The sequence below is a fragment of the Mytilus californianus genome, unplaced genomic scaffold, assembly GCF_021869535.1.
Source record: "Mytilus californianus isolate M0D057914Y unplaced genomic scaffold, xbMytCali1.0.p SCAF_1, whole genome shotgun sequence".
Taxonomy (NCBI): domain Eukaryota; kingdom Metazoa; phylum Mollusca; class Bivalvia; order Mytilida; family Mytilidae; genus Mytilus; species Mytilus californianus.
The window spans coordinates 46,913,084-46,938,776 of NW_026262581.1; the positions used below are offsets into that span (position 1 = coordinate 46,913,084).

The following is a 25,693-nucleotide window of genomic DNA, read 5'->3' on the forward strand; positions in this document are numbered from 1 at the left end:
TCATTAAAGCATCCTGATCAGGGAAATAAACAAACGTACACAGAATAACGTGGAATCATAAAAACGCTCACGATGGTATTGGATCATAATAAAAGATTGATAGATATTTGTCAAAATGTAGTATATATTGTGGTATGTTCAAAAATATAATATTAGTAGTTCACTGAGCTTATTTGCAAGCTACAGCTTTTGAAAAAAAATACACATTTTCTTTGGATTATACAGATAAAAAGCATCATGATGTGTATAGAAGGTAAACTGAATGATAGAATTTTGAAATAAAATATGAGAAGATAGCTATTGTGAAATGCTTTTAGAATATCAAAGGAAAAAATGGGGTCACCGTAATTTCGCTCTTGCTATACCATAAAATAGAAAAAGTTTACGTGGATTCCTTTTATATAATACACATTTTCTGAGTTACCTGTATGGGTGTTGCTCATTGTTGAAAACCTTCCAGTGCCTTGTAGTTGCTAACATCCCCGTTCTTTGGTATCTGGTGAATAGCTCCATTGGCAATCATACCCTTATTTTTATATTTGAAAGCTATCGTGAAATGTTTACTTGAAGTACATGTAAACCACAAACATATGGATTGATTGAATGTTGTTTGAGTAACGTCCAGTGGCAAATATTTCGCGCATTTTCAGGACAAGAACGGGTTAATAATAATCAAATACTATATATATAGGTAGATTTGCATATAGAGTCGACTGGGACGAAGAGCGTGGAATTAAGACTTTTCTGAAAAAGAGGGTATGCTGAATATGGTCATACATGTTTAGATATTTATAGTTTATAATAAGATGTATTTTCGATTGACGCTCCTAAACGTCATTGCGTACAATTAACTTTGAATAAGTGTTGTGCAGCGACATTTCATGATCTTATAAACCATCACACATGGTTATCACGATCTTTGATGCATGTACAACATAAACTATCATAGCAGAATTATAAATTATCACTGCCTAATGATGACGAGTCGGTCGTATAATGTGAATTATCATGATCAAATAAATTATCACTAATTATGATAAAGTATAACATTTCGTAATAACTATTATACAAATATCACGCACCATCAGTTACACGTGTTAAAATTAATTATACTTTTCTTAAGGCATCTAAACATACTACCGGAATACTTTCATCTCTATCAAGTCATGTGCACGCAAATTGAGAGAAAGCCTTCAGCATCATGAAATGACACACTGCTACTTGATTTATGATATAAGACAAGCTATTCGATGATGATATAATACTACTTAACTACTATTTAACAGTCCTTCGGTCGTACAGCCACTTCACGTAGAAAACATTTAGTTTTTACCGATATAGCTACTGTTTATTTATTTTCGTTCAAAAGATTAGATTTAAAATGAAATTAGCAACTTTGGCGATTTCTTTTGTTATACTTTGCCCAGTTGTGGCGCCACCGCCTTTAGACGTTGAATTGAGAGCGAAAAAGGAGTTTTATGATCAAATGAAAGACAGTAAAGAGGACGTTTTGGATGTATTTGGTGACAATCTTATTCCAGACTCTATAGAAGATGTGATCGAGGATTCAAATACAGAAGATCCGATTGAGCTTAAAAGCGATGAATCTAGCGAATTTGTTCCCGTATCGATACCTAGTAAATTTGATAAATACGATTCCAATGAGGACGATTTCATCGATGAAGGAGAACTCATCGCCATCATTGGAGTCACAGAAAATGAAAACTTTGCTTTTAAAGCGGCGGATAATGATGGTAAAGTATATTTTTATTTTCATTGTACGTGTATTAAACTTTAATGAAAAATGAAGATTGTTTTGCAATTTTACAAGAAATCAATGTTACTTGTTCTTCCAATAAAATGATAACATGTTTTTCAGAAAGCATGTAGATATATAAATGTATTTTAAAACACGCTTTTCCTGTAATAAATTTTCAGTTTATGATATTGCTCAGGTTGGTGCCCTCCGTAAAATATTCAGTATGCCTTCGAAATATACAAATATTTACAGGGTACCAGTCTAGATATTGCTAATTTGAGTCATAAAGTTCCTAACGTTTCTACGAAATTACACATTCTGGCTTTAAAATGTATAGTCTTGAGCGTTTCCTGGTGAAGGTTAATCCAGCGGTTCGGACGCACGAACTTTACACTGTTATTTTCTTGCATAGCTGACAAGAGAGGACAACAGTTGTTTGTGAAAGTTAATTAAGTGTTGATACTCAGAAATGTTCCATGTAATCAGCTTTCCGATAGTTAATCTAAATGCTCATCTGAGTATTTTTATACATATGATTGCTTAACATGGATATTTTCTCAATTCATACAAATTGCCAGTTACGGTTTTACAATTGATTTTTTATTTGAAAGTGTGGATTTGATACGGTCGTGTTAATCGGTCGTGTTTGTGGTTGAATATTTTAACAGGGTGGTTGGCATTTATATCGGAACAAACTGTGCTCCTCTATCTATCGACTTTGTTCTTTTATTTGTATGAAGCAGACATCATATGTGAGTTTCTCAAAGCATAATGAAAGAAAACAAGCTTTATCCTTTCATTAATTGATGATTTATTACGTTATACAATAATAAATGATGTCCTCTGACTAAATAATTACTGGCTTGGTTAGTATGTTGATGATTGCACCTTTCCCGTTAAATTTGAAACTATGAATACCACTTGTACATGAAGGTATGCTTCATATATTGAGTTACATATAGAAACTGACAGTAAGCGTAAATTTTACGACAACAGCAATGATGATTAAGATTATCCCATTGGGAAGTTTTTATTTTTATGTGATAACATTCCAGCCGCACCTACAAATGACGTATAAACCTTTGACTTGCTTAGATATTCCAGGGCTTGTGTTTCCTATCACCATTAAAAGGATGATTAAAATGCAACTTCTGAAATAGGATTTTTAATAGTAAAGTTGAAGCCGTTCTTTTTTAAAGTTCATGGCTTGGTCGATCGTTATGTAATATCTGTGTCTAAATGACAATGGAAATGATCCAGTTTTCGAATCCTCACTATCGTCTTTTGATTATGGGCATTCAATTTGTCCAGCTTTCTCCTAGTCTTATAGATATATTTGCCCTCAGTCCTCGCCGTATACTTTTACTGTGAATTTAAAGTCTTCCAGTAAAGTCATCAATGAACGAAAAAAAAAAAAAAAATAGCGGAAAATCAGTGCAGTTCTTCTCATAATGTTTTTGTAGTATTATTTTCTCTTCGGAGCCATAGTCTACTGTGTTCGCTTGAACAACCTAAACGTCTAAATTGAATCATTTGTTCTCTTTGGAATCTTAGTATTATTGCGTTAAGATGTTTTTTTTCAGAACGGCTTTTAATTGCATATTCTTTTATATAACTTGATCATAAATCAAAAAAGCAGTATTAGGATTCCAAAATCTCTTTATAGCCCTCAACATCTCCAGGTGCCTGACTCAAGAGAGGAACTTCGTTAGTGGTTCTCCCGTGTCATAATAATGAGTTGTCTTCTTCTTTATAATTGGAGACTATGGTGTTGACAGCCTGTCTTTGATACTAGTATATATCGTTAATTTATTCACAACGTCGTTTTTAGGGTTCTTTTATTGTTAAAGTTTCAAATTGGTATATTGTACAGACACCTGCGCTGTCCACTGATGAAAACGGTATGTTGACCTCTGGATGTCATTTGGTTATTTGTGTTGTTGGGCTGTTGTTTTATTGACGTATACCCAACAGCCGTTAGAATTCTCAATTGATTTTTTCATATTTTTCATGTCGGGGCCTTTTATAGCCGACTATACGGTATTGGTTTTTCTCATTGTTGATGGCCGTACGGTTGCCTATAATTGCTTACTTTATTTGAACTTCGGTAGATAGTTGTCTCATCGGCAATCATACCTCATCTCCTTATTTTTATGTCATCCTTTATTCATTATTACAATGTATTATGTTGTTATTCTTTAACTAAAATATTTTTCTTAAAGAGATAAACGTTCAAGAGGTACATTGTATATACATTTCCACAGATGAAAAAATAAAATGAAAAAAGTAGTTCTTAAAGAAAATCATTATACGCAATATTAATAAGCGTTCAAATATCATGTTTGTAACAGATCGCTTGGCAACCTGCATTACACCAGACAATTTGTGCTAGCAGGTTTAGAAATTAAAATCAGCAATAAGTTTCAGACTTTTATACATTCTTTAATCTTAGAATAACATTATGTGGTAAAAATTTAATCTGTACTGCAAAAGAAATATTGTAAAAAGATTAAACCAGCATGTCTTACTACAAATTGATGAAACGTAATAACATTCTACTGCAAACCGTAAACACGAAACAGCATGAACATCTAATTAGCAGTTACATAATGCCATTTACCTTTCACTTAGAAGTGCTGTGCAAATTGTCACGAGAAAACAAAGACATCAATATGCAAAACACGTGTTGACCAAGTTTCTTGCAAGTTTAGAATTCTGTTTGATTTTATCAAGAGCTATCTAAAAGGTGTAAGTGTATTACACAGGCGCTTGGGGATTGAACCCCCTTTTTATATATATTTTATTTCATTTTTGAAAATATTCTTCAATATTTTAACCTATTTTCACTTCTATAATGTGAAAATAGGTTAAAATATTTAAGAATATTTAAAAAAAAAAAAAAAAAAAAAAAAGAAAATAAAAAATATTTCGAAATGGATGGTCCATTCCTAAAGGACCTGTGGGGTATTAAGCCAACAATTGTTAGTTTGAAATCAAGGAGAATGTAAGGTATGAAAGTAATCCGAATCAAGTTTTTCCATCTGAATTATATTGATTTTAATATTAGAATTGAATAAAAGGTGTATGTTTTTCTACTTTTTGATATAATTTCAATTTGAAATAGGGAAATGGTTGCCTCATATATGACTTATGCTGTAAATGAGTCATTATCTAATTCTGTAGTTTTTAGAATATTTTACTTAGTATAAGCTTTGTGGAAAATAGCATCATAATACAAAATACAAAACAACAACAAAAAACTTGAAATTCAAATGAGTTTTTTTCGAATAAGCTAAAACACATTACATTCATCTGCGACGTCGTCAGGTTTGAGAAAAATAATTCATTTTTTCACGACTGTTGACGTTCAAAATGAAACTTTCCGAAAGCATTCATACATGTCAAGAATGTATCCAAAAAACCTGATCAGTGTTAAAAGGAACTTTTTTTGCAATTGGGCAGTATTTTAAAAGTTGATGAAAATTCGAATTCTAGACAGATACTTTCATTGGTACATGCCTCATCAAAAACATTTTCTTTGGAAATCATGAATGTTTCTTGACTTTAATCTTTTTAGTATCTCCCCTAATGTGGATTGGATCAAGTGTTTTCAAAATTGTAATTTCTGGAAAATGTTATCGTGACTTGAATATATACTACTAAAAAAAAGGTTTAACAACACTACTTCTGTCTGGAAATGAAGTAAAACAAGATATCAATTTATCTTTAAATAATATGATTCTTAATCTTCAATCATTTGTGTAATCAAAAGTGCCTCAGTTGTGTTGGTCTAATTTCAGATAATACGGCACTATTCGTAAACTTTGAGGGAAGGGGTAAAAATTGTAAGTCGCAATTTTTATAACTGTTTAAACATGGTCTAGAAGAAAGCATACAACGCACAAAAGTGGTGAATCTGAGGGAATAATTTACTACATAGGAACAAAAACTATGAAAACAAAATTGAGAGGGCACTTCCCCCTACCCCCACCCCCACCCAAATATTTATTTTAAGTTTTTAGTTCTCTTTTTTAATCCATTCAACATCGTTCATTTCAGATCATTTTGAACATTTTCTACAAATATATTAACCCTAAAAGTTTGACCCTCATTAATTTCAAAGGAAGTTTTGCAAAACTTTCTCTGAGTAGTATATCAAGTTTTACGTAATCCTGCAGGGACATTTTTGACATCTATCTACTAGGGAAAGGCATTTCAAAGCAATTTGATTGGTATTCGTTGATTATACTTTGTGTCGTTTGCGGTATTCACATTAGTGTATTTCTGTCGTCGTAAATAACGAAAATGCTATTAATAGTGTAAATGTATGAGACAGAACATGTCGTAATCTTTATCATTTACGTAGAAGTCGGTGACAAGGGGGCACTCCCCTTTCATAAGTGTGGGGAGGAAACTGTGTCTTGCTCCTCCCACTTTTTCGCAATAAATATTATCGAAAATGAAATGAAAATAAAAGACATCATTGACCAACTCCTACACAATAAGACGATTGAAAAGATTTTTTTTTTTGCTTGTTACTATCGCCACATGTGGAGCAGGATGAAATTTGAAAAAAAGGCAGGACAGGAGTTTTGAGTAAAAAAAGGCAGGATGAGCAACTTGGCAAAACAAATTCAGGATGACAATTTATGTAAACAAAAGTCAGGATAAACTAATAAAAAAAAGGCAGGACCGAATAGAGTGAAAAATAAAAAGGCAGGACAGAGATTACAACTAAAAAAAAATGCAGGACAAAATTTTTCATCCTAGCCCCCCATAAAAATCGAATGGTAGCTCCCTTAAAAAAAACCCGATTTTACCAATTGTGTTGGTGCGATAGTTCGAAAACGTGTTACTGTAAGATGATGTAAACTTCATATATACGTAGTAATGAATCAAAACACATAACAGTTAGAACTACGGGTACTGCCAGCAAAGCTAAAAAATTATACCTGCCCTTTTTATTCGTCTTTATCAAACAAAATATTGACCTAGACCTTGGAAACACTCATTTCAACCGTCACGGTATTCGCAACACACCTTCTGTTTTTGGTCAACATCATCAAGATCCATAGATATTCGACCTTGTATATTTGAATATGGGGGTGTAAGGTTGGACCATAGAATAATGTGCTGATTTGATTGATTTAATTTCAAGAGTTATGATTGTGATTTTTTTCGTATGTTAAATTATTTCTGTGGGCGCAGCGGACCATAATACTAAGATATGAAACCTTATCTGCAAGAGTTGACTCCATGGTTATTTCACTGAAGCTACAAAAAAATCTCGAGCACTTTCCATCAACTTGGTCATTTCTTTAATTTGTTAAGTCGTGTAAAAATGTGTTAATATTACGAGTGAAATTGAAACAAGTTGGAATCATTGATATATATATACATCGTTCGGGTCAAGTAGGGTCACCGAGCCGTACAGATTAAATGACATATACCGATTTGCAGAATCATTAAATAATTAGCATCTGTAACTAAAATATCAATTGGTCTTGAAATCCAATATGATACATCACTTTTTTTATGGGTGGGGCGAATAACACGGCATTTCCGCTTAAGCATCCCTTTGCCCATGATTTAATTAACGCGACCACACAAATATTTACATTACGATAATTGCATTCCTAAACCTAAAGCCAATTTAAACACTGACTACCTGACAAAATTTTATTTCCGTTTAATGCAACAATTCGGTTACCTTGTGTACGTATTATTGTTGCTGAACAAAGGAACTCACGAGGAATTCAGTATCATTATTCACATAATCATTATTGATAACATATATATTTTGATATCTAAAAGCTGCTGTTTCATCGAGATGAAAATAGTTTCTGTCTAAATAAATGATGTCTGTACTATAATTGAAATTAGATAAAATTTGTAAAGTTATTTTCGGGGTTTTGTTATTTGTTAAAAACTCTTTTTCAAGCTCGGTTTATTTCTAAACGCAAGCAACGTTATTAAGTGCATGGTAAAAGTATTCCTGACCAATGAAAAATAAGATTCCAATAATCTATCACACTAATTTGGAAGACATTTTATTTTCATTTCCTATGCTATTTTTTGCAATGCTTGGACGACTATTCGTTTAAAAAAATAGAAAAAAACCCATTTCTGCTTTAATTTTACCTTTTTACCGGGAACCCATTATTATTGCATAATTATTCAAAACAGATTTGTTGGTCTCTGGCAGCTGCTGTTTTATCAAGCAAATGTTGTCTGTACTCAAGTTGAAATTAGATTTTATGTTGTTGTATATACATGATATCATAAGACTGTTAAATTAATATGCTTTATATTAAAACCTAAGACATCTAATTACTGTCTACTATAAATACACAGACAGCAGACAGCTTTACAGTTAACATTAGTTTTGCATAAAGTATTTATGTACTAAGTTTTTTCTATATATTATCAATACCAAATGCATATTGCCCTATAAACTCAACCAGTATTTTTGTTACAAGTAAAAATACAAGTCAAGTACACAAAATAAATAAAAAAGACGTTTCTTACCTCCAACACGAAAGAACATGTGCGGTCAAAACACTATGGACATTTGCGCTTTAAACTTTGATGCACCTATACAAAATTGACCGGACATTTGCCCTTTTTATCTACTAACTTTACTTTTAAACGGAATTACTACATGTACGACTAATTTACAGTGGTTATGGTATGTTGAAGAATCTTTGTGGTTGGAAAATTCAAATTTTGACCTAAATTCTTAAAACAGCTTTATATGATTCGTTGATTTAAAAATGGAAACTATATTCGTCTTGTGTTCATTTTAATGCCTGGAAAATCCGTAGAACTTGACCATCATTGTTTATCTAATAGATATAAGAAGATGTGGTATGAGTGCCAATGAGACAACTCTCCATCCAAGTCAAAATTTATAAAAGTAAACCATTATAGGTCACAGTACGGTCTTCAACACGGAGCCTTGGCTCACACCGAACAGTAAGCTATAAAGGGCCCCAAAAAATTACTAGTGTAAAACCATTCAAACGGGAAAACCAACGGTCTAATCTATATAAAAAACGAGAAACGAGAAACACTTATGAACCACATCAACAAACGACAACTACTGAACATCAGATTCCTAAGTCTTTCTCAAATTGTTGAGACCGAAATTCTATTTTTAAACAAACGGCTTTTCATATTTTTTTTTTGGAATTTATTACAATGATCCCTCCTCTTGAAGTGACGTGGATTTTATCACACACAAGCATGGTGTCGAAAAATTCAGTCGTTAGGAGCTTTTTAGGGGTAAAAAAGTGAATGTTAGAATTAGGAAAGTGATAACATTAACTTTTCGGGCAATCATTTCTACCAGATTACGATGTCGAAGTTGCTTTTGTTGATGAAAAAATGGCTGAAACTCTATAGAAAATTACTCCAGCGTTGACTTTTATTCGATTACCACGAATACTACGGACTAAGCAGCCATTACATAGTAAACGAACAACAAATGGTGCAGAATCAAATCTTGCTCACTGTAATGAACAATTTTATTCAATTCATCCTGTAATATTGGTCCTTTTGAAGAGTTTTTCTTGACCTTGAATAGCAATCTGCCAACTTCATCAATATTTAATTGAGATATATCAATATTTTTGTTGCGAAAATAGAAAAAGCATACGTCCCAAAAAATTGAGGCGCAAATTTCCATATACAAAACGCAAATTTCCTATCAAAATCCGTAAATGTCACGCGCCGAATCATTTTAATCCAGTAAATAGTCCTGATTCCACCGTCCGCAGTTCTAATATTTTTTGTAATATTGGACCCCCATTAGATTACTTCTGATGGTGTTCAAGGATTTAATATATTAATCCTCTTTTCTTCAGCACAAACATATTGATAAGAATTGTTTAACCCCTAAAACACTAAAAAAAAACTTGTTGTTCCAATCTGTATTGTATTCACAATCTAATAATATTTCTTTCACTCCCTTATGTGTTACAGTTCAGGTCCCCTCTGCTCTCTGTGAATATTAGAATGTCTGCCTTTTTGTTTGTCAAATCAATAACTGCTTAACATCGATCATTTTTATTTAGCATTGTATTATCACCAGGACCCAGACCAGAATAAATAATATCAGATGTTACATGAAATTTTAGGATGCATGTTGGTTCGCAGCAGTAGTAGTTTAGGAATGCCGAACAGACCAGCTGGATACAGAAACCCTTGCCTGATTAATTTAACGCTGGTTGTACAAAATAATCTTCACTATTTTTGGCGCAAAATAATTCCAATAACTGCATTATGTCGTAGGTTCTGCATTACATGGTTAGTTCTAAAACAACGTACATAAAAATAAGGAGATGAGGTATGGTTGTCAATGAGACAACTTATCCACCAAAGTTTAAATAAAGTGGATGTAAGCAATTATAGACAACCGTACGGCCTTCAACAATGAGAAAAAATCATACCGTATAGTCGGCTATAAAAGGCCCCGACATGACAAATATGAAACAATTCAACTGAGAAGACTAACGGCCTAACAAAACAATTAACGAAAACAAAAATGACAGACATGAACCAATCTTTTCTCTGCAGTTTTTCATTACAATTTTGACCGTCATATCTTTTTTGGAGAACAAAATCATTTTTCACTGTACATTTCCTGCAGTTAAAGCAGTTTGTCGGAAAAGACTTTCAGCACGACCGCTTAGATATAAGATCTAAGGAAGACAAAGATTCCAAGGCATTAAATATTGGACTGATGCATCATGGTATATTCTAGGAGTAGGCCCGTGACAAACGTTAATTTATGCAAACAATTTTAAAGTTTTGTTGGTACAAAATGTACCGTGTAGACTATGTCTCCGAGGATATTTATATATTAGTGCTAAATTGTATGAAACAATACCAATTTAACGTTTATTTAAGATTTTTAAATATCACTTTATGATGCCTGTACCAAGTTTGGAATATGAGGGGCCTGATTGGGGGGGGGGGGGGGGGGGGGGTCTCATCACGATTCACGAGTTGACTTTTTTGTCAATCACGATTTACAGAAAATAAATTTCCATGATCACGGATCACGAATATATATAAAAAAAAAAATCTGTAGAAAAACGGATCACGATAGCGAAAATAACCCATCAGGCCCCTTGAATATGATAGTTGTTTTTCACTTGTTCCGTTGATTGATATTGTTTGGTTTTATCAGTTTTTGTAGACTTCCCCTTTTTAGCTCACATGGCTCAAAAAACGTTATAAATAGAGAAAATCTGACAAGAGCAAAAATTTTCAGAATGTTGAGCTCTACCAATTGTCCATATGTATCAAAACTGTCAAACGACTTCTTATAGGAGTTATTGCCCTTAAATGACAAATTTTACCATTTTTTTTTTATTTTTGCCTACTATCTTGAAAACTATAATAAATAAAGAGAAACTTTAAATTGCAAAAATGATCAGCAAGACAAGTTCTACAAATAAGTCTGCATGGTCGAAATTGTCAGTCGACTCCTTATTAGAGTTATTGCCCTTTGATGAAGATTTTTACCGATTATTTGCGTTTTCACCTTATATCTTAAAAATTATAATAGATAGATAGAAACTTAAATAAGGCAAAAAATGATCAGCAAGACAAGATCTACAATTGAGATTATATGGAGGAAATCGTCCGCCGACTCATTATTGGAGTTATTGCCCTTTAATAACATTTTCACCATTTATTTTTGCGTTTTGCCTTATATGATAAAAATTATAATAGATAAATAGACACTTTAAATAAAAAAAATGATCAGCAAGTCGAGAGTAACTAACAAGCCAAATTTTGCTGATAAAGTTAGTAGACTGTCACTCTTTATAGGAGTGTTTGCCCTTAAACGAGGATATTTTTTACCTTCTTTTGTGTTTTGAGCAAAAACTAAAGAAGATAGATAGAAACTAAACAGATTAAATTATCAGCAGTACAAGATCAACAAAACAGAGATTTTTGTCATGAATTCTATTCTTATCTACAATGTTGGAGAGTGTCCTTTGTTGAATATGCACATAGACCAATGTGAGCTAAACAGGCTCTTTATAGGCTCTAGTTTAGAATTTGCCTTTGAGTTTGGTATTTTTGTTTTACGTTTTTATCTTCGTCCGGCATGGTAAACTTATTAATATATGTCACTGTTCTATATACGTTTTTGTTAATTGACCTTTGGCATAATAACGGTCATAAAAATGTATGCCAACAATTATAAAACGTGACAATTGAACCCTACAAGCTTTTTGTTGGGTCGAAGCCAATCATCAAAATCTTTGACCGTAAGCCATTCTTTTATATGTATGCTCTAAAACGACAAAGGTCATACTGTCTTCAAAATTATAGTGAACAATTGATGCTCCTTCAGCTTTTTGTTCAATATATTTATTGCACAATAATAAATATCTTATGTTCTAAATCAATTCTTGATTAAAAACGTCTATAGTATTGCGGTAACAGGAGTTTCGTCAACACAACTTACTTAAAACTTGATACTTTTCTAAATCATTTCATAGATGTGGGTAAGTAGTCTGACTGTGCCTGGAGAACATGGTTTATTTCTTATTTAATTTTGGCTTTGAACTATTTTTCCTAAACTGTAAATTCTTTTAGATCGGAACTTCTTGTCTTTTGTCTTTTTTTTTACTTGTGTTGTGCTTAGTACCGATCTGATGAATCAAGCTGCTTCAATCTGATTTTTTAACGTTTTATATTAAGTTGTGTTGTCACACCACTATCCCAGGTTTAGGGGATTAGCGCATACCATCATGTTGAATCTCACCAAATGCTTTATTGGTATGCTTCAGCCAATTAGAACATGTTATTCAGTTGTAGTCGTTGATTGCTGTCTGTCATATTTTTTTTTGTTCATTGTTATAGTACAATGTAGTATTACTCAGCTCAGGCCGTTGGTTTTCTCTTTTAAATTGTTTCACATTTCGTCATACCGGGGCCTTTAATAGCTAACTGTACGATATGTTTTATTCTCATCATTGAAGGCCATGGTAAACTGTGAAGAATTAAAAAGTATTTTTTCTCCAAAATTTTCGGTATTCCAGGTTTTCGAAATGGTACCGTCATTATGGTAATGGATCCTTCGTACTTTTCTTTGATTGTATGTTTGTTCTCCGATGCATGTATTTATTATAAGCTTTGCAAACATTTAGCACTCAACTTGAGTGATGAAGATTCATTAAAGCGTCTAGTAAGAAAGTCGGTTTTTATATCTAAGAGTCCGAACTAGAACTAGGATGCATAAAAAAGTAAGTCAATGATATATTCTATTTTAACAAGCATTTGGTATACATTCAAACAAAACCACACGTCAAACAATCGACATAAATGCTTTTCTTTCATATATCAAACGTAACTATGAGAGAGAAAAAGTAACTATGAAAGAGAAAGCGTAACAAAAACAGTAGAAAGACGAGTACATCAGCACTGATGTATACATGGTATATTGCTTTTAAGTTTAAAGGGGCAATAAAATAATGGTTATTTGATTTTATGAGTTGCAAACAGATTAATGAGAGAACATTAAAGAACAGTTACATTTTTTAATCATGCTACTTAACATACAAAGATATTCTTGGAATTCAATAGATGCTACATAATAGTAACATTTCTGTGATTATTTTTTTCCGTTGTACAGGAAAATTTAGACAATTTTTTATCTGTTTTTTACTACTCTGACCATGGCTCAATGTTTAGCTACTTCCATGGTAACCTTTATCATATTTGTCAAAGATCTATATATATATATAGAGCTTTTTTCATCTAGCCTGACCGGATCAGGACAGAGTTCGGTTTAGTTAATTAACTTTTTGCCTAATAACGGTCATTTACAGATCCCAAAAATGTATGTCCCGATTCCTGAGCCTGTAGTTCAGTGGTTGCCGTTGTTTCATGTCTGCCATATTTTTTTTTTCGTAAATTGTTTGTTATAAATTAGGCCGTTAGTTTTCTCAATTGAATTGTTTCATATTTTTCATATCGGGGCCTTTTATAGCCGACTATACAGGAGGGGTTTTTCTCCTTGTTGAAGGCTGTAAGGTTGCCTATAATTACTAACATCCACTTCATTGGTGGATAGTTGTCACCACAACTCCTTATTTTTATAAACGTATAACGTGACAATTGATCTACCGATTGTACTTTAAAACCGTTAGTCTTCTCTTTTAAATTGTTTCAAATTTTGTCATACCGGTGCATTTTATAGCTAACTGTACGGTATGTTTTGTTCTCATCGTTGAAGGCCATATGGTAACCTGTAATTGTTCACATCTTTGTCTTTTGGTCTATGGATAATTGTCGTATTGGCAATCATACCGCATCTCAAATATCGTATAAAGATTTAAAAGTATTCTTTCTCCCAAATTATTCGGTATTCTGGGGTTTCGAAATGATACCCTGATAATGGATCCTTTTTTGATTGTATGATTCTACAAATTCATGTATTTATTATATTAAGCTGTGCAGACATTTGGCACTCAACTTGAGTGATGAAGATTCATTAAAACGTCTAGTAAGTAAGCCGGTTTTTATATCTAAGATTTTCGAGTCCGAACTAGAACTAGGATGCATAAAAAAAGTCAGTCAGTGATATATTCTATTGTAACATGCATTTGGTATACATTCAAGCAAAACCACACGTCAAACAATCGACATAAATGATTTTCTTTCATATATCAAACGTAACTACGAAAGAGAAAACGTAACTATGAAAGAGAAAGCGTAACAAAAACAGTCGAAAGACGAGAACATCAGCACTGATGTATATTGCTTTTAAGTTTAAAGGGGCAATAAAATAATGGTTATATGATTTTATGAGTTGCAAATAGTTTAATGAGATAACATTAAAGAACAGTTAATCATGGTACTTAACACACATACAGATATTCTTGGAATTCAATAGATGCTACATATTGTAACATTTCTATGATTATTTTTATTCGTTGTTCATGAACATTTTTTATCTGTTTTTTTTTCTTTATACTTTTTACAAAAAAGTTTGAAAGGATCATTGCTCTGACATATTTTTGAGGATCGAGCTGTTAGAAATAAAAGTTCAAATTAATTAACTTAGAATTAAAACGTTTGATATTTGGATGCAAATATTAAATGAAAGTAAGAGCTAGAGTAATGCTAGATTTGATGAAAAAAACATACCTTCATGTAGTTCATAATTTTCAATATTGAAACGGGTAACTTAAACGTAAATCAAAAATACAAAATGAACAAAAAGTAAAGTGAAATGTAAAACATTTAATTCTGAAAAGAAAAATCCGACCTTTCGTATCTTTTTAAATGGACAAATAAACATATTGGTGTTTTTTTTGCACTCGATAATGTCCGCGTATTTATTATGTTTATAGATCGGTTACAATCCCAACACGAAAGTTATGTAATGGAAATCTAGGCGACAGCAGTACACCGGAATGCCCTCACGGTCATCCGATGTAAAAAAGCCAATTCATTACACCTTTCTTGCAGCATTCTTATTCTTCAAGCAATCTTATAACTTTCCGTTATGCAGGTACAGTAAATGATATAAGAACTCATCTTTTCTATAAGTCACGATGCCTTTTTGTCAATATTGATGAGATTTAATATCTTTAATATCTATGCACACGTACAGAAAATGTGTGTTAACGCATGCGGAAGAATATCTCTAGGACGTTTGCAATCTCCCATGCAGAGTTATCGGTCCTCACTCTTTCTCAAGGACCGATAACTCTGCATGGGAGATTGAAAGTTTAGCGGGAAAATATGAATGCCTACTGAAATCCAATCTATTAGAAAAATCGAATTATTACAGAAGAGTGACCACCATGCACTTGCACTGCACTATTATTAATATAGTAGAATAGAATGACATACAAATGGATGAAAATTATATATACATGTAACTGTAATATACAAATATTAATATAATATGTAACAACAAACCAGAGTATACTGATTTGTATCACTTCAATATCATATTTATTACGGTGAGGTTGAATTCCCTGTAATTTATTTATCATCCACGCACGAGTTTGTCTAAAAAAAAAAATTATATCTGTACATTAACTCACTTTCAGGTATAGAGATGTGATTTTTATTTCTGAGACAAGTGCTTGAGACCATCTACAAGAACTTGCAGTCATCCGATGTTCAGTACTTCAGTACTTTGATTTTTTCTGTATGGGGATAAGTATAGATTCTCGATCAGTTGTATTGTCTCTCGAGTCTCAGGGCCAATACAGCTAACTTCGAATCTATACCAGTAACAATGTTAAATTCGAAACAACCACTCAATGATTAACATAAAGATGGATGTACAATGTATGATAAGAGCTATATTATATTGATGAATGAATAGGTGAACATAATCTGGACACTTTATTGTCACTTGTGATGTCAATATGCCGTCATAAACTTACACCTAAAAGGGCCATTGCATGCATAATTTTGGGTCAAAATATATATGACCACCAGCTTAATATATCTTTATAAAATACGTTTATTAACAAAATTTATTACATTGGTTGCAATGAATTACATTGATTTCCCAGTGAAATAAAAACCAATAATTTCACTTGTGAAATAAACGTGGTTATTTCACTCCTCTGACGTCATACAACAATAGGCGTTGTCAAGACGTCGGTAACGTCGGATCAAAACAAATTGTGAATGCGTTGAAAAAGATATAGTTCCTTACGTTTTCTACTTTAATTTTATAAAAAAACCATTTGCCAATGTAATAAAAAGAATAACTAATCAAAGAATTCAAATATCGAAAAATATTCAACTCGTGACCGAACAACACTGATAATTAACTCATGCGCTACGCGCATTCGTGAATTAATGTGTTGTTCGGTCACTTGTTGAATATTTTTCTCTATTTGAATTCTTCGATTAGTTATTCTATAAATATTTATTAACAAAATATCGTTCTGAGTAAAATATTAATGACCAAATCTAAAAATGAGGCTCTTTTATCAGTTTTTTTTCCTGTTTTGCACTAATGTTAGTTGGTTTACAGTATATATATATTGCTTTTTCGGTAACCAAGTAGTGTCCATGTGTCAAACTACATATACTTTTCGACTGAGAGACATGTACTTTTCGACTCAGAGGTTGAACGATATATCGGGATAGTATGGCATGTCTTCTTTCAAAGTGGTACCATGTGCTACAACATTAAAATCGAGTTAATGCTGTCTAATACATAGCAGGGTACTCTTATGACAATAACATGTCATGTCTTAAGTACCTCATTTGTAAGTTTATAGATATAAGAAGATGTGGTATGAGTGCCAATGAGACAACTCTCCATCCAAGTCACAATTTGTAAAAGTAAACCATTATAGGTCAAAGTACGGTCTTCAACACGGAGCCTTGGCTCACACCGAACAGCAAGCTATAAAGGGCCCCCAAAATGACTAGTGTAAAACCATTCAAACGCGAAAACCAACGGTCTAATCTATATAAAAAAACGAGAAACGAGAAACACTTATGAACCACATCAACAAACGACAACTACTAAACATCAGATTCCTGACTTATGGTCACTTGTTGAATATTTTTCTCTATTTGAATTCTTCGATTAGTTATTCTATAAATATTTATTAACAAAAAAAAGGTCGCTAAATACAATAATATACACAGGTAAATGAAAATAATTTTGTTGTAAGGTATACAGTTTAAATGGAAAACGGAAATATTTTTTACAAAATAAATGATTTTGTTGTTCATAGTACGAAGAAGTGAAAATTAATAGTCATACCAAACACTTATCAAAGCTGGTATATAAACGAGATATAATAGAAAATGAAAGGATACGGAGTAAATGTACATGGGACAAAATCGCACACAATACATAGAAAACATAGAAAATTATCCCTGAATACCTAAACATTAAATAACAAACAACATTACAAATAATATCAACTGGTTAGCTCTTCATGGATCAATAATTTCCGCAATACTTTATCATGTCACTTTTTTTTTTGTATACAAAATAATTACTAATTGACAATTATGATAAAGTCAGCCGTTATACGAACTAATTAGCATGTAAAAGACTGATTGCCCCGTGGATGTGTTGGGTCCATTCCAATACAGAACAGAAATACACTGTATACGGAAAACCGTATTCGGCCAAGGATACTAATTTTCCGGATGCAAATGTTGCAACACCTTACTCATAATCTGTAACTTGAAATGACATGAACAAAATCAAAGTATTACCTGTTTTGTTATTTAGTAAATTTGAAACGAGGAAAATCCACAGCCAGGACGGGAAATCATAAATCTCATCAATATTGACAAAAATGCATCGTGACTTATAGAAAAGATGAGTTCTTATATCATTTACTGTACCTGCATAACGGAAAGTTATAAAATTGCTTGAAGAATAAGAATGCTGTAAGAAAGGTGTAATGGATTGACTTTTTTGTGTATGGGGATTAGTATAGATTCTCGATCAGTTGTATTGTCTCTCGAGTCTCAGGGTTCGAATCTATACCAGTAACAATGTTAAATTCGAAACAACCACTCAATGATCAACATAAAGATGGGTGTATGATAACAGCTACATGTATATTATATTGATAAATGAATAGGTGAACATAATCTGGACACTTTATTGTCACTTGTGATGTCAATATGCCGTCATAAACTTGCACCTAAAAGGGCCATGGCATGCATAATTTTGGGTCAAAATATGTATGACCACCAGCTCAATATTATATCTTTATAAAATACATTTAGTAACAAAATATCGTTCTGAGTAAAATATTAATGACCAAATCTAAAAATGAGGCTCTTTTATCAGTTTTTTTTTCTGTTTTGCACTATATAATGTAAGAATATTGAAGCCCTAATGCCCATATGTAAGAAAAAAATCAAAAATATAAATACTGATGTCCGAAAGACTGTGGTGTTTTGTGAACAAACCCTGAAAGATGTTATTTGGTCGATTTATATTACTTTTTGATTCTTGAATTCAATTGAGGGTTAAAAAAATGGCCTAATCATACCCTCTCAATTAGAAAATGATTTATTAACGTTAACGATTGCTATTTTTTAGGGAGGGGCGGGGGTATATGTCCTTGTTTTACTCAAATTCCTGCATCCAAGATCAATTCATGGACATAAATTATCGAAATATGCAATATTTGCAACAAATACATTTCTGTATTTTGTAAGTTGTAAGTACCTGCGTCCTTCTTCCCTACATGTTAAGTTTAAAGTGGTTCATCATCGTAAATTGTTTTAGGCGAAAAGGGTCATGTTCAAAGCGTTCAACTTTTAATTCATGCAGCTCATTTGATCTTTGAAAAATGACTTGCTCGTGTCAATAATTTTATAACGTTATGTTTTTCCCAAGGGTATATAAACAAGCAAATCAATTAGTGTAATTGCAATGTAGGTAAAGTAAAAATGTTTAACCGGAATTTGGCTAAATCGTTGTTCGTTATATACTGAAATAATGTTTATTGCCGATAGTCATTTGGCAATACATTTCCATTCTCAATTTTATGTTTATTTGGTGTCCAGTAATCAGTCTTCCGTTCAAAGCTCACACTAACGTGTTCGAGACTGTCCTGATTGACGGACTACGTTTGAGCGCATTACCACTTCATTGCGCCTAAAAACCTTTATCACAAATTTGTTACGAAAACATTGGGTTTTGCATATGTAATAACCGCAAAATTGTCCTACGTATATAGCTGTCCCGGGCAAAACAGTGGTTATTGGTTATTGTGCCCAGATTCTAAATGACGTGATGTCATTGCGTCCTAAACTACAATGACGGTGTTTGTATTATAAGAATTCTGCTACTATGGCAACTATAGTAACAATGTCCAACCAACTACTGTCGATTTAGCCCTAGCTATGGCAAATTACCACTTTTGTATATCACCATATTCATAAATAATGGGAAATGTTACAATAAATTTGTACGCAATGTGATAATCTTTTTTAGATTTTACCTGTTGTGGTTAATTAAATAGTTATAATTGGACGTTTTTTTTTTCTTTTCTGCAGAAATTAGATATGTGATAAATAGATTATAACATGTCTTTTCCATATTGGCACCTGGTATCATATCCTTCTACCCATATCGACCCTCGACTAAAGCCTCGGGCAGATATGGGAGTCTCGGGATGATATCAGGGCCAATATGGAAAAGGGCATGTTATAATCTTTACTTATACTCTGATATGAATGTAATGTTTGCCATATGACGTTAATCGCAATTTCGTCTACGCATACACCTTGGAGTACGTGTATTCACGTTTAAACCCGCTGCAATTGTTTGCACCTGTCCTAAGTCAGGAATCTGATGTTTAGTAGTTGTCGTTTGTTGATGTGGTTCATATGTGTTTCTCGTTTCTCGTTTTTTATATAGATTAGACCGTTGGTTTTCCCGTTTGAATGGTTTTACACTAGTAATTTTTGGGGCCCTTTATAGCTTGCTGTTCGGTGTGAGCCAAGGCTCCGTGTTGAAGACCGTACTTTGACCTATAATGGTTTACTTTTATAAATTTTGACTTGGATGGAGAGTTGTCTCATTGGCACTCATACCACATCTTCTTATTACTATGCATGCAGTCATAGGTTCTGTTTTGTTTCGGCAGAGTTCAACTCTTTTATACAGTAAATTATGATAAATAAATAACTAACTAAATGCTTTATCATATATAATAAACTATGTATTAGTTCGTTATGTTATGTTATCTCCTAATTTCATAAACAAACTTGGAATTTTTAAGTTATTAGATACAATATGGAGAAACTGGTCCCCCATTCCATCTAAATCTCCGCACCGAAGGTTTTTGTAGCGACAAGTGAACGCAACAGGGGTCCAGTTTACAATATGGATATCTAAATAGAAGAAAGACCATCGTCCAGAACCATTTTTAATTTTTACTTAAATTTTCAGTAACAAAGCATCATGTATTTTAACAAAATTATTGCTTATTTTTAAACACAATCACAAACTATAAATGCCTGACAATTGAACAAGACCGCAATTTGGACAGATTTTTCGTTGCACATTTACATGCAGAAATTAATTTGTTGCACATATACATGCAGAAATCAATTTGTTGCACATATTGCATATTTCGTAAAACTATTCTCGGCAATTGATTTTATTGCCAGATATTGGAAAAAAAGCAACTATAAAGCACGTTGAAGAGCAATTAACCGAGAAAAAATATCAAAATGATGCCAAAACTAGGTGAAGAACAGCACCTGTGCATCACTCGGGTAACATAAGATGTTATCCACTTTAAACTGAAAACTTCTCAATTGACAAATAAATGTAACCTATCGGTACAAACACAATACTCGCAATGTTGTTAATGCCATGATAAAAGTCGGGGACTTGCAATCAACAAGAAATTATGTAGTCTAGACCAGAAATATGAGGGTCTGGATGGGTCGGGGGTGGGGGAATCCTTTATTTTTTAATTCTTTAATTTTAATGTCAGTTTTCCTCTTTTCTTTATATGTTTGGTCCTTTATTCTGCACTTTTTACCCATTATAAAGTACATGTATTGTGTAAACCCCATCTAGACCCACTTGTAATATGACAAGATACCGAAATATTTTTTTTTTATATCAGCGTTCGCCATGGAGACAGTAACCCAAGACACAACAAACAGGTTTAATCTTGAGGTTACTAAAGAATACAGTACATTTTGCAACAGAAGACAGGTCAAACATACAATTTGAAATATTGCATCAAACTCATCTGAACCAGAAATGTTCAGCATCAAAAACATTTCTTACTTTATCGATAAACTATGTATAGTTATCAAAAAGCCTCTCAATAACACTGGTTTGGATCTTTAAAAATTTGAAGTCAAAAGTTAAAAAATTAAACGCCTCATTTCCATATCAATTATTGTATGACGTGAATAGTTCGTGTAGCATTATCTCTTCTCTTGTCTACCTCATTCTCTAAATAGCGATAACGTTTATTCCCAACTGATTTTTTTCATTTTATCCTTATGAAACAAATCGTGACAGAGGAAATCAACCATGATACATGTACCTTATTGTTTATATCAGTGATGCCAAATTCTTGAAGTGCCAACTAATCAAAAGTAAAAGAGCTATGAACACATTCAAAATGAGATACGAATGATGTCGAAACTAACATGCTCCAATCGCCGATAAGAATTTAAAACAATCTTTTGTTCTTCTTGTGAAATAAAAGTTTCCTATAAATAAAACGTTTCTTTCCTTTCATATTTTGACTATTGCACCATTTATTCATTATCTAGACTTTGTAACAATTTGACCAGCTCATTAATATCAATATTCAGATGGTTTATTTTTAGCAAGGTTATTGCATTTTCTAATTATGTATTTTTTTCAAGTCGCAATATTATCATTTAATAATAAATGATTTTTGAAAAGTGATTTGTGAATAAAATAATTATTGAATTCTTAAAATAATGGTAAATTAATATGAAAAGAAATTACCACTAAATAAACAAGATACATCGCCAAAAGTAGTTCCTTACTTTAAAAAATGCCAAGTTGAAAATTCAAGGTGACCTGCATTTTCGGTTGATCCACAGACCTTCTCTTCCTTAAAAGCTGTAAATGAAATTGACCCAGACAGTCCGACACACATAATATACAATAGATTTTTTTTTACCTTTTAACAAGTTAGACATAAATGCTAAACGGGTAGCCACACAAAGATCAAGAAGGGATGTAACGGGACAGGAATCGTTCTCCGGGAAATTCCCTTGAATCTAAATCGTTTCCATTATACGTCTGTTTTGCTATTTCTGTAATAGTACTCGGCAGGGTATATATAAATTTATGTAACAGAGCTAATATATGGTAATTTATGATTGATACTTAGTTAAAATTGGTCAAAGGAGAAAGGCTAAGGACCATATTTGACCTACATAAGGCCATTATCGCCCTGTCCTTTGTGTCTTTGTTTGGCTTTCTAACCTGTTGACTCTGAATTTAAATGTTTAAATACATGTAATTGCAATACCACTACTTATAATAATAAAAGCTATTCATATACGGTAAGTTAATGATCCGAATTTGGTGGGGTTCCTTTTGTTGAATCGTTAGTTTTTATTTAGTGTTTCGTAGACTGTTGTTTGTCTTTTTTCGGTTTCTTTGTTTTTGCCATGACTTTGTCTGTCTCTCTTCGACTTATGAGTTTTTATTCTCGCTTTGGTATCTTCCGCCTCTTTTTTCATCTATTTATATTTTTCAACATTTTGTTTTCCAGGCGATGGAATGCTTTCGCGTGATGAATTTGAAAATGGGCCATGGGATCTTGACAGTGGAGATGTAGATTTATCTGACGACGATAATTCAGACAACAAATTAGAAGACTCTACTGATGATGTTAAAGAAGATTTCATTGACTTTGATGACGATGAATTTGAAAATATTTTGGAAAATCAAATAAGTGATGACGTGAAAAGTAACGAGATCGACAGTAATAATATTGATGAAATTATTGATGGCGTAAAAGATAAAGTTGAAGTAATGAATGATATCGCTGATGAAATCAAAGATAATATGACTGACGATGACAATAAGATCATCGTCAACCGCGAAACTGATGAAATTGATGAAATTATTGATGATGTAAAAGATAAAGTTGAAGTAATGAATGAAATCGCTGATGAAATCAAAGATAATATGACTGACGATGACAATAAGATCATCGTCAACCGCAAGGCTGATGACAGAAAGGACGATAAAGGAGATGATAACTAATGTTGATTCCAAAAATAAATAAATTAAAAACACAAATTCAACTCTTTCATTTTTTATCTGAGTAATTATTTTCCTGTATTGTGTGTCGGTAGGTTGCCTTTAGCAAGGCAAAATTTAAGCCCTTGTACAACAAAATATATTACCATCTTTTTTCTATAGAGGCATGCAGTTAAGATAATTTACTTTTATAATTTTTAACGCTACAGCTTAGACCCACCAGGCTATTTCTTTTTTTTTAAATAAGTACGTTGTAGCAAATGTGCCAATGAGACAACTCTAACTAACACTAATTCAGCACACAAATATCCACAGTCTTGTTTTGTTGGTCCTTTTTTTCTTCATTTTTCAACACAAACTCTATAGATTACAAAAAAAATTATAAAAAGTTACAACTCTTTAATACAATTAGCTGCATAAACCAAACCGACGTAGTCAATAAACACAGCAAATAATAAACAGGTACACACTCTTTAACACTATCGGCTGCATAAACCAAACATGCGTGGTCAATAAACATAGCAAATAATAAACAGGTACACACTCTTTAACACTATCGGCTGCATAAACCAAACATACATAGTCAATAAACATAGCAAATAATAAACAGGTACACACCCTTTTAACACTACCGGCTGCATAAACCAAACATGCGCAGTTAATAAACAAGAGATCACATATAAACAGTACTACTATGAACAAATTCTGTTAAATCTTACATTGTAAGAAATATATCATGAATACAAATTGTCTCTTTTCCATCCGTAGAGGTCAATGGATGGATGAGTACTGAATTCGTTTTACATCCAACTTATAGAATAACTGAACCAAGAATTGCCGTGGTGCTTCCCTTGACCTTGCAGATATACATGTATAACCTCTCTCCATTAGCTAGTTTAGTAGAGTATATTGTATTCATTTGGTAAACACGTAGAGCGATATCTTACTATGCAAGAGTTTCGGGTTTTGAACCAAATCTGGTACAGAGAAAACGTTGAAGGAACACAATGCTTTACGTTTTACTTGGTGCTCCAACTATAAATCAGCAGTGAATTAAAAAAAATAAAATCTGTTGAGCATGGGTTTGATGTCCGGTATCGTCATGGTTTAATGACTTGCAATATTGGAAGTGTAGTGGTACTTTCCTCGAAGAAGTAGGTATAAAACAGCTCTCTATCAGCTGCGCTAGTTGGGTATAGAGTATAGTTATTGGTATACACGTAGAACGGTGGCTTACGGGTTCGATCCTCGTCTGGTACAGTGGTAATTTTGAAGGACACTGATGCTCTACGTTACACTTGGCGCTCCAACTTAAAATCGACTGTGATCTAACGAGTTTAAATCAGATGAGCATGGGTTGTATGTCGGATGTCGTCGTGGTACTATAATGGCTCTTGAGATGACAAAGGGTAGCGGAAATCTGCTGTTACACACGAGATTTGCATGCATACAACACTGTTGTCCGGTCACTAGTTGTATATTTTTCGAATTTGGATTCTTGGGTTATTCTTTTTTTATTAAACTGTCTTTTAACGTGCAAAAAAATGTAAATTGTCAGTTTACAAATCATATAAAAATATGAAAACTATGGTTGCCAGAGTTTCAGTCACCATGCACTACTCAGTGCGACGGTATAGACATGACTGAATTGATTTATTTTGCTTCTTAATTTGTATACTAATAAATTATGCAATGTACCTAAAACTAAGATTTATGAACTTCCTCCGGCAGAATAGACTTCAGACATTTGTAGTTGGTCTGTTGTGGCGCCTTTGGTTTCTATAAACGTTCTGCACTTGGCTACCCTGACGTTTGGCTTCAGGCTCACTCGACAAAGGTTACTCCGGAACACGTGTCATCGCAAATCACATTCTGTCAGTACCTCTGCTACTAGATTTTCAGCTCCCTAAGGCATGTGCATATTCCAAACAACTATCAATGAAAATGTACTTTAAATACTTCCTTTATATTTCATATCGTCTATATAGATATGATATATATATATAAGCAAAAACTGTGCCAAATGTAAGCATTTCTCACTAAATTTTCAAACGTTAAAAAGGGAATAGCAAAAAAGATATCAAAAAGTAGCTATCTGCATCTAAAATATAAAAATGACTAATCAACCCGTATTATTTTTTACTTTCAGATATTTTTAATATCAAAAA

General features: G+C 32.7%; 1 protein-coding gene across 1 annotated transcript; it reads left to right on the forward strand.

Moving 5' to 3' along the window:
• The first annotated feature begins 1,123 nt into the window (after positions 1-1,123).
• Positions 1,124-23,564, forward strand: LOC127704411 (coiled-coil domain-containing protein 1-like). The gene is made up of 2 exons (XM_052208449.1): positions 1,124-1,754; positions 23,032-23,564. Exons 1-2 carry the CDS (start codon positions 1,382-1,384, stop codon positions 23,526-23,528), a joined length of 870 nt encoding a protein of 289 aa, XP_052064409.1. The 5' UTR covers positions 1,124-1,381; the 3' UTR covers positions 23,529-23,564.
• Positions 23,565-25,693: the final 2,129 nt, after the last annotated feature.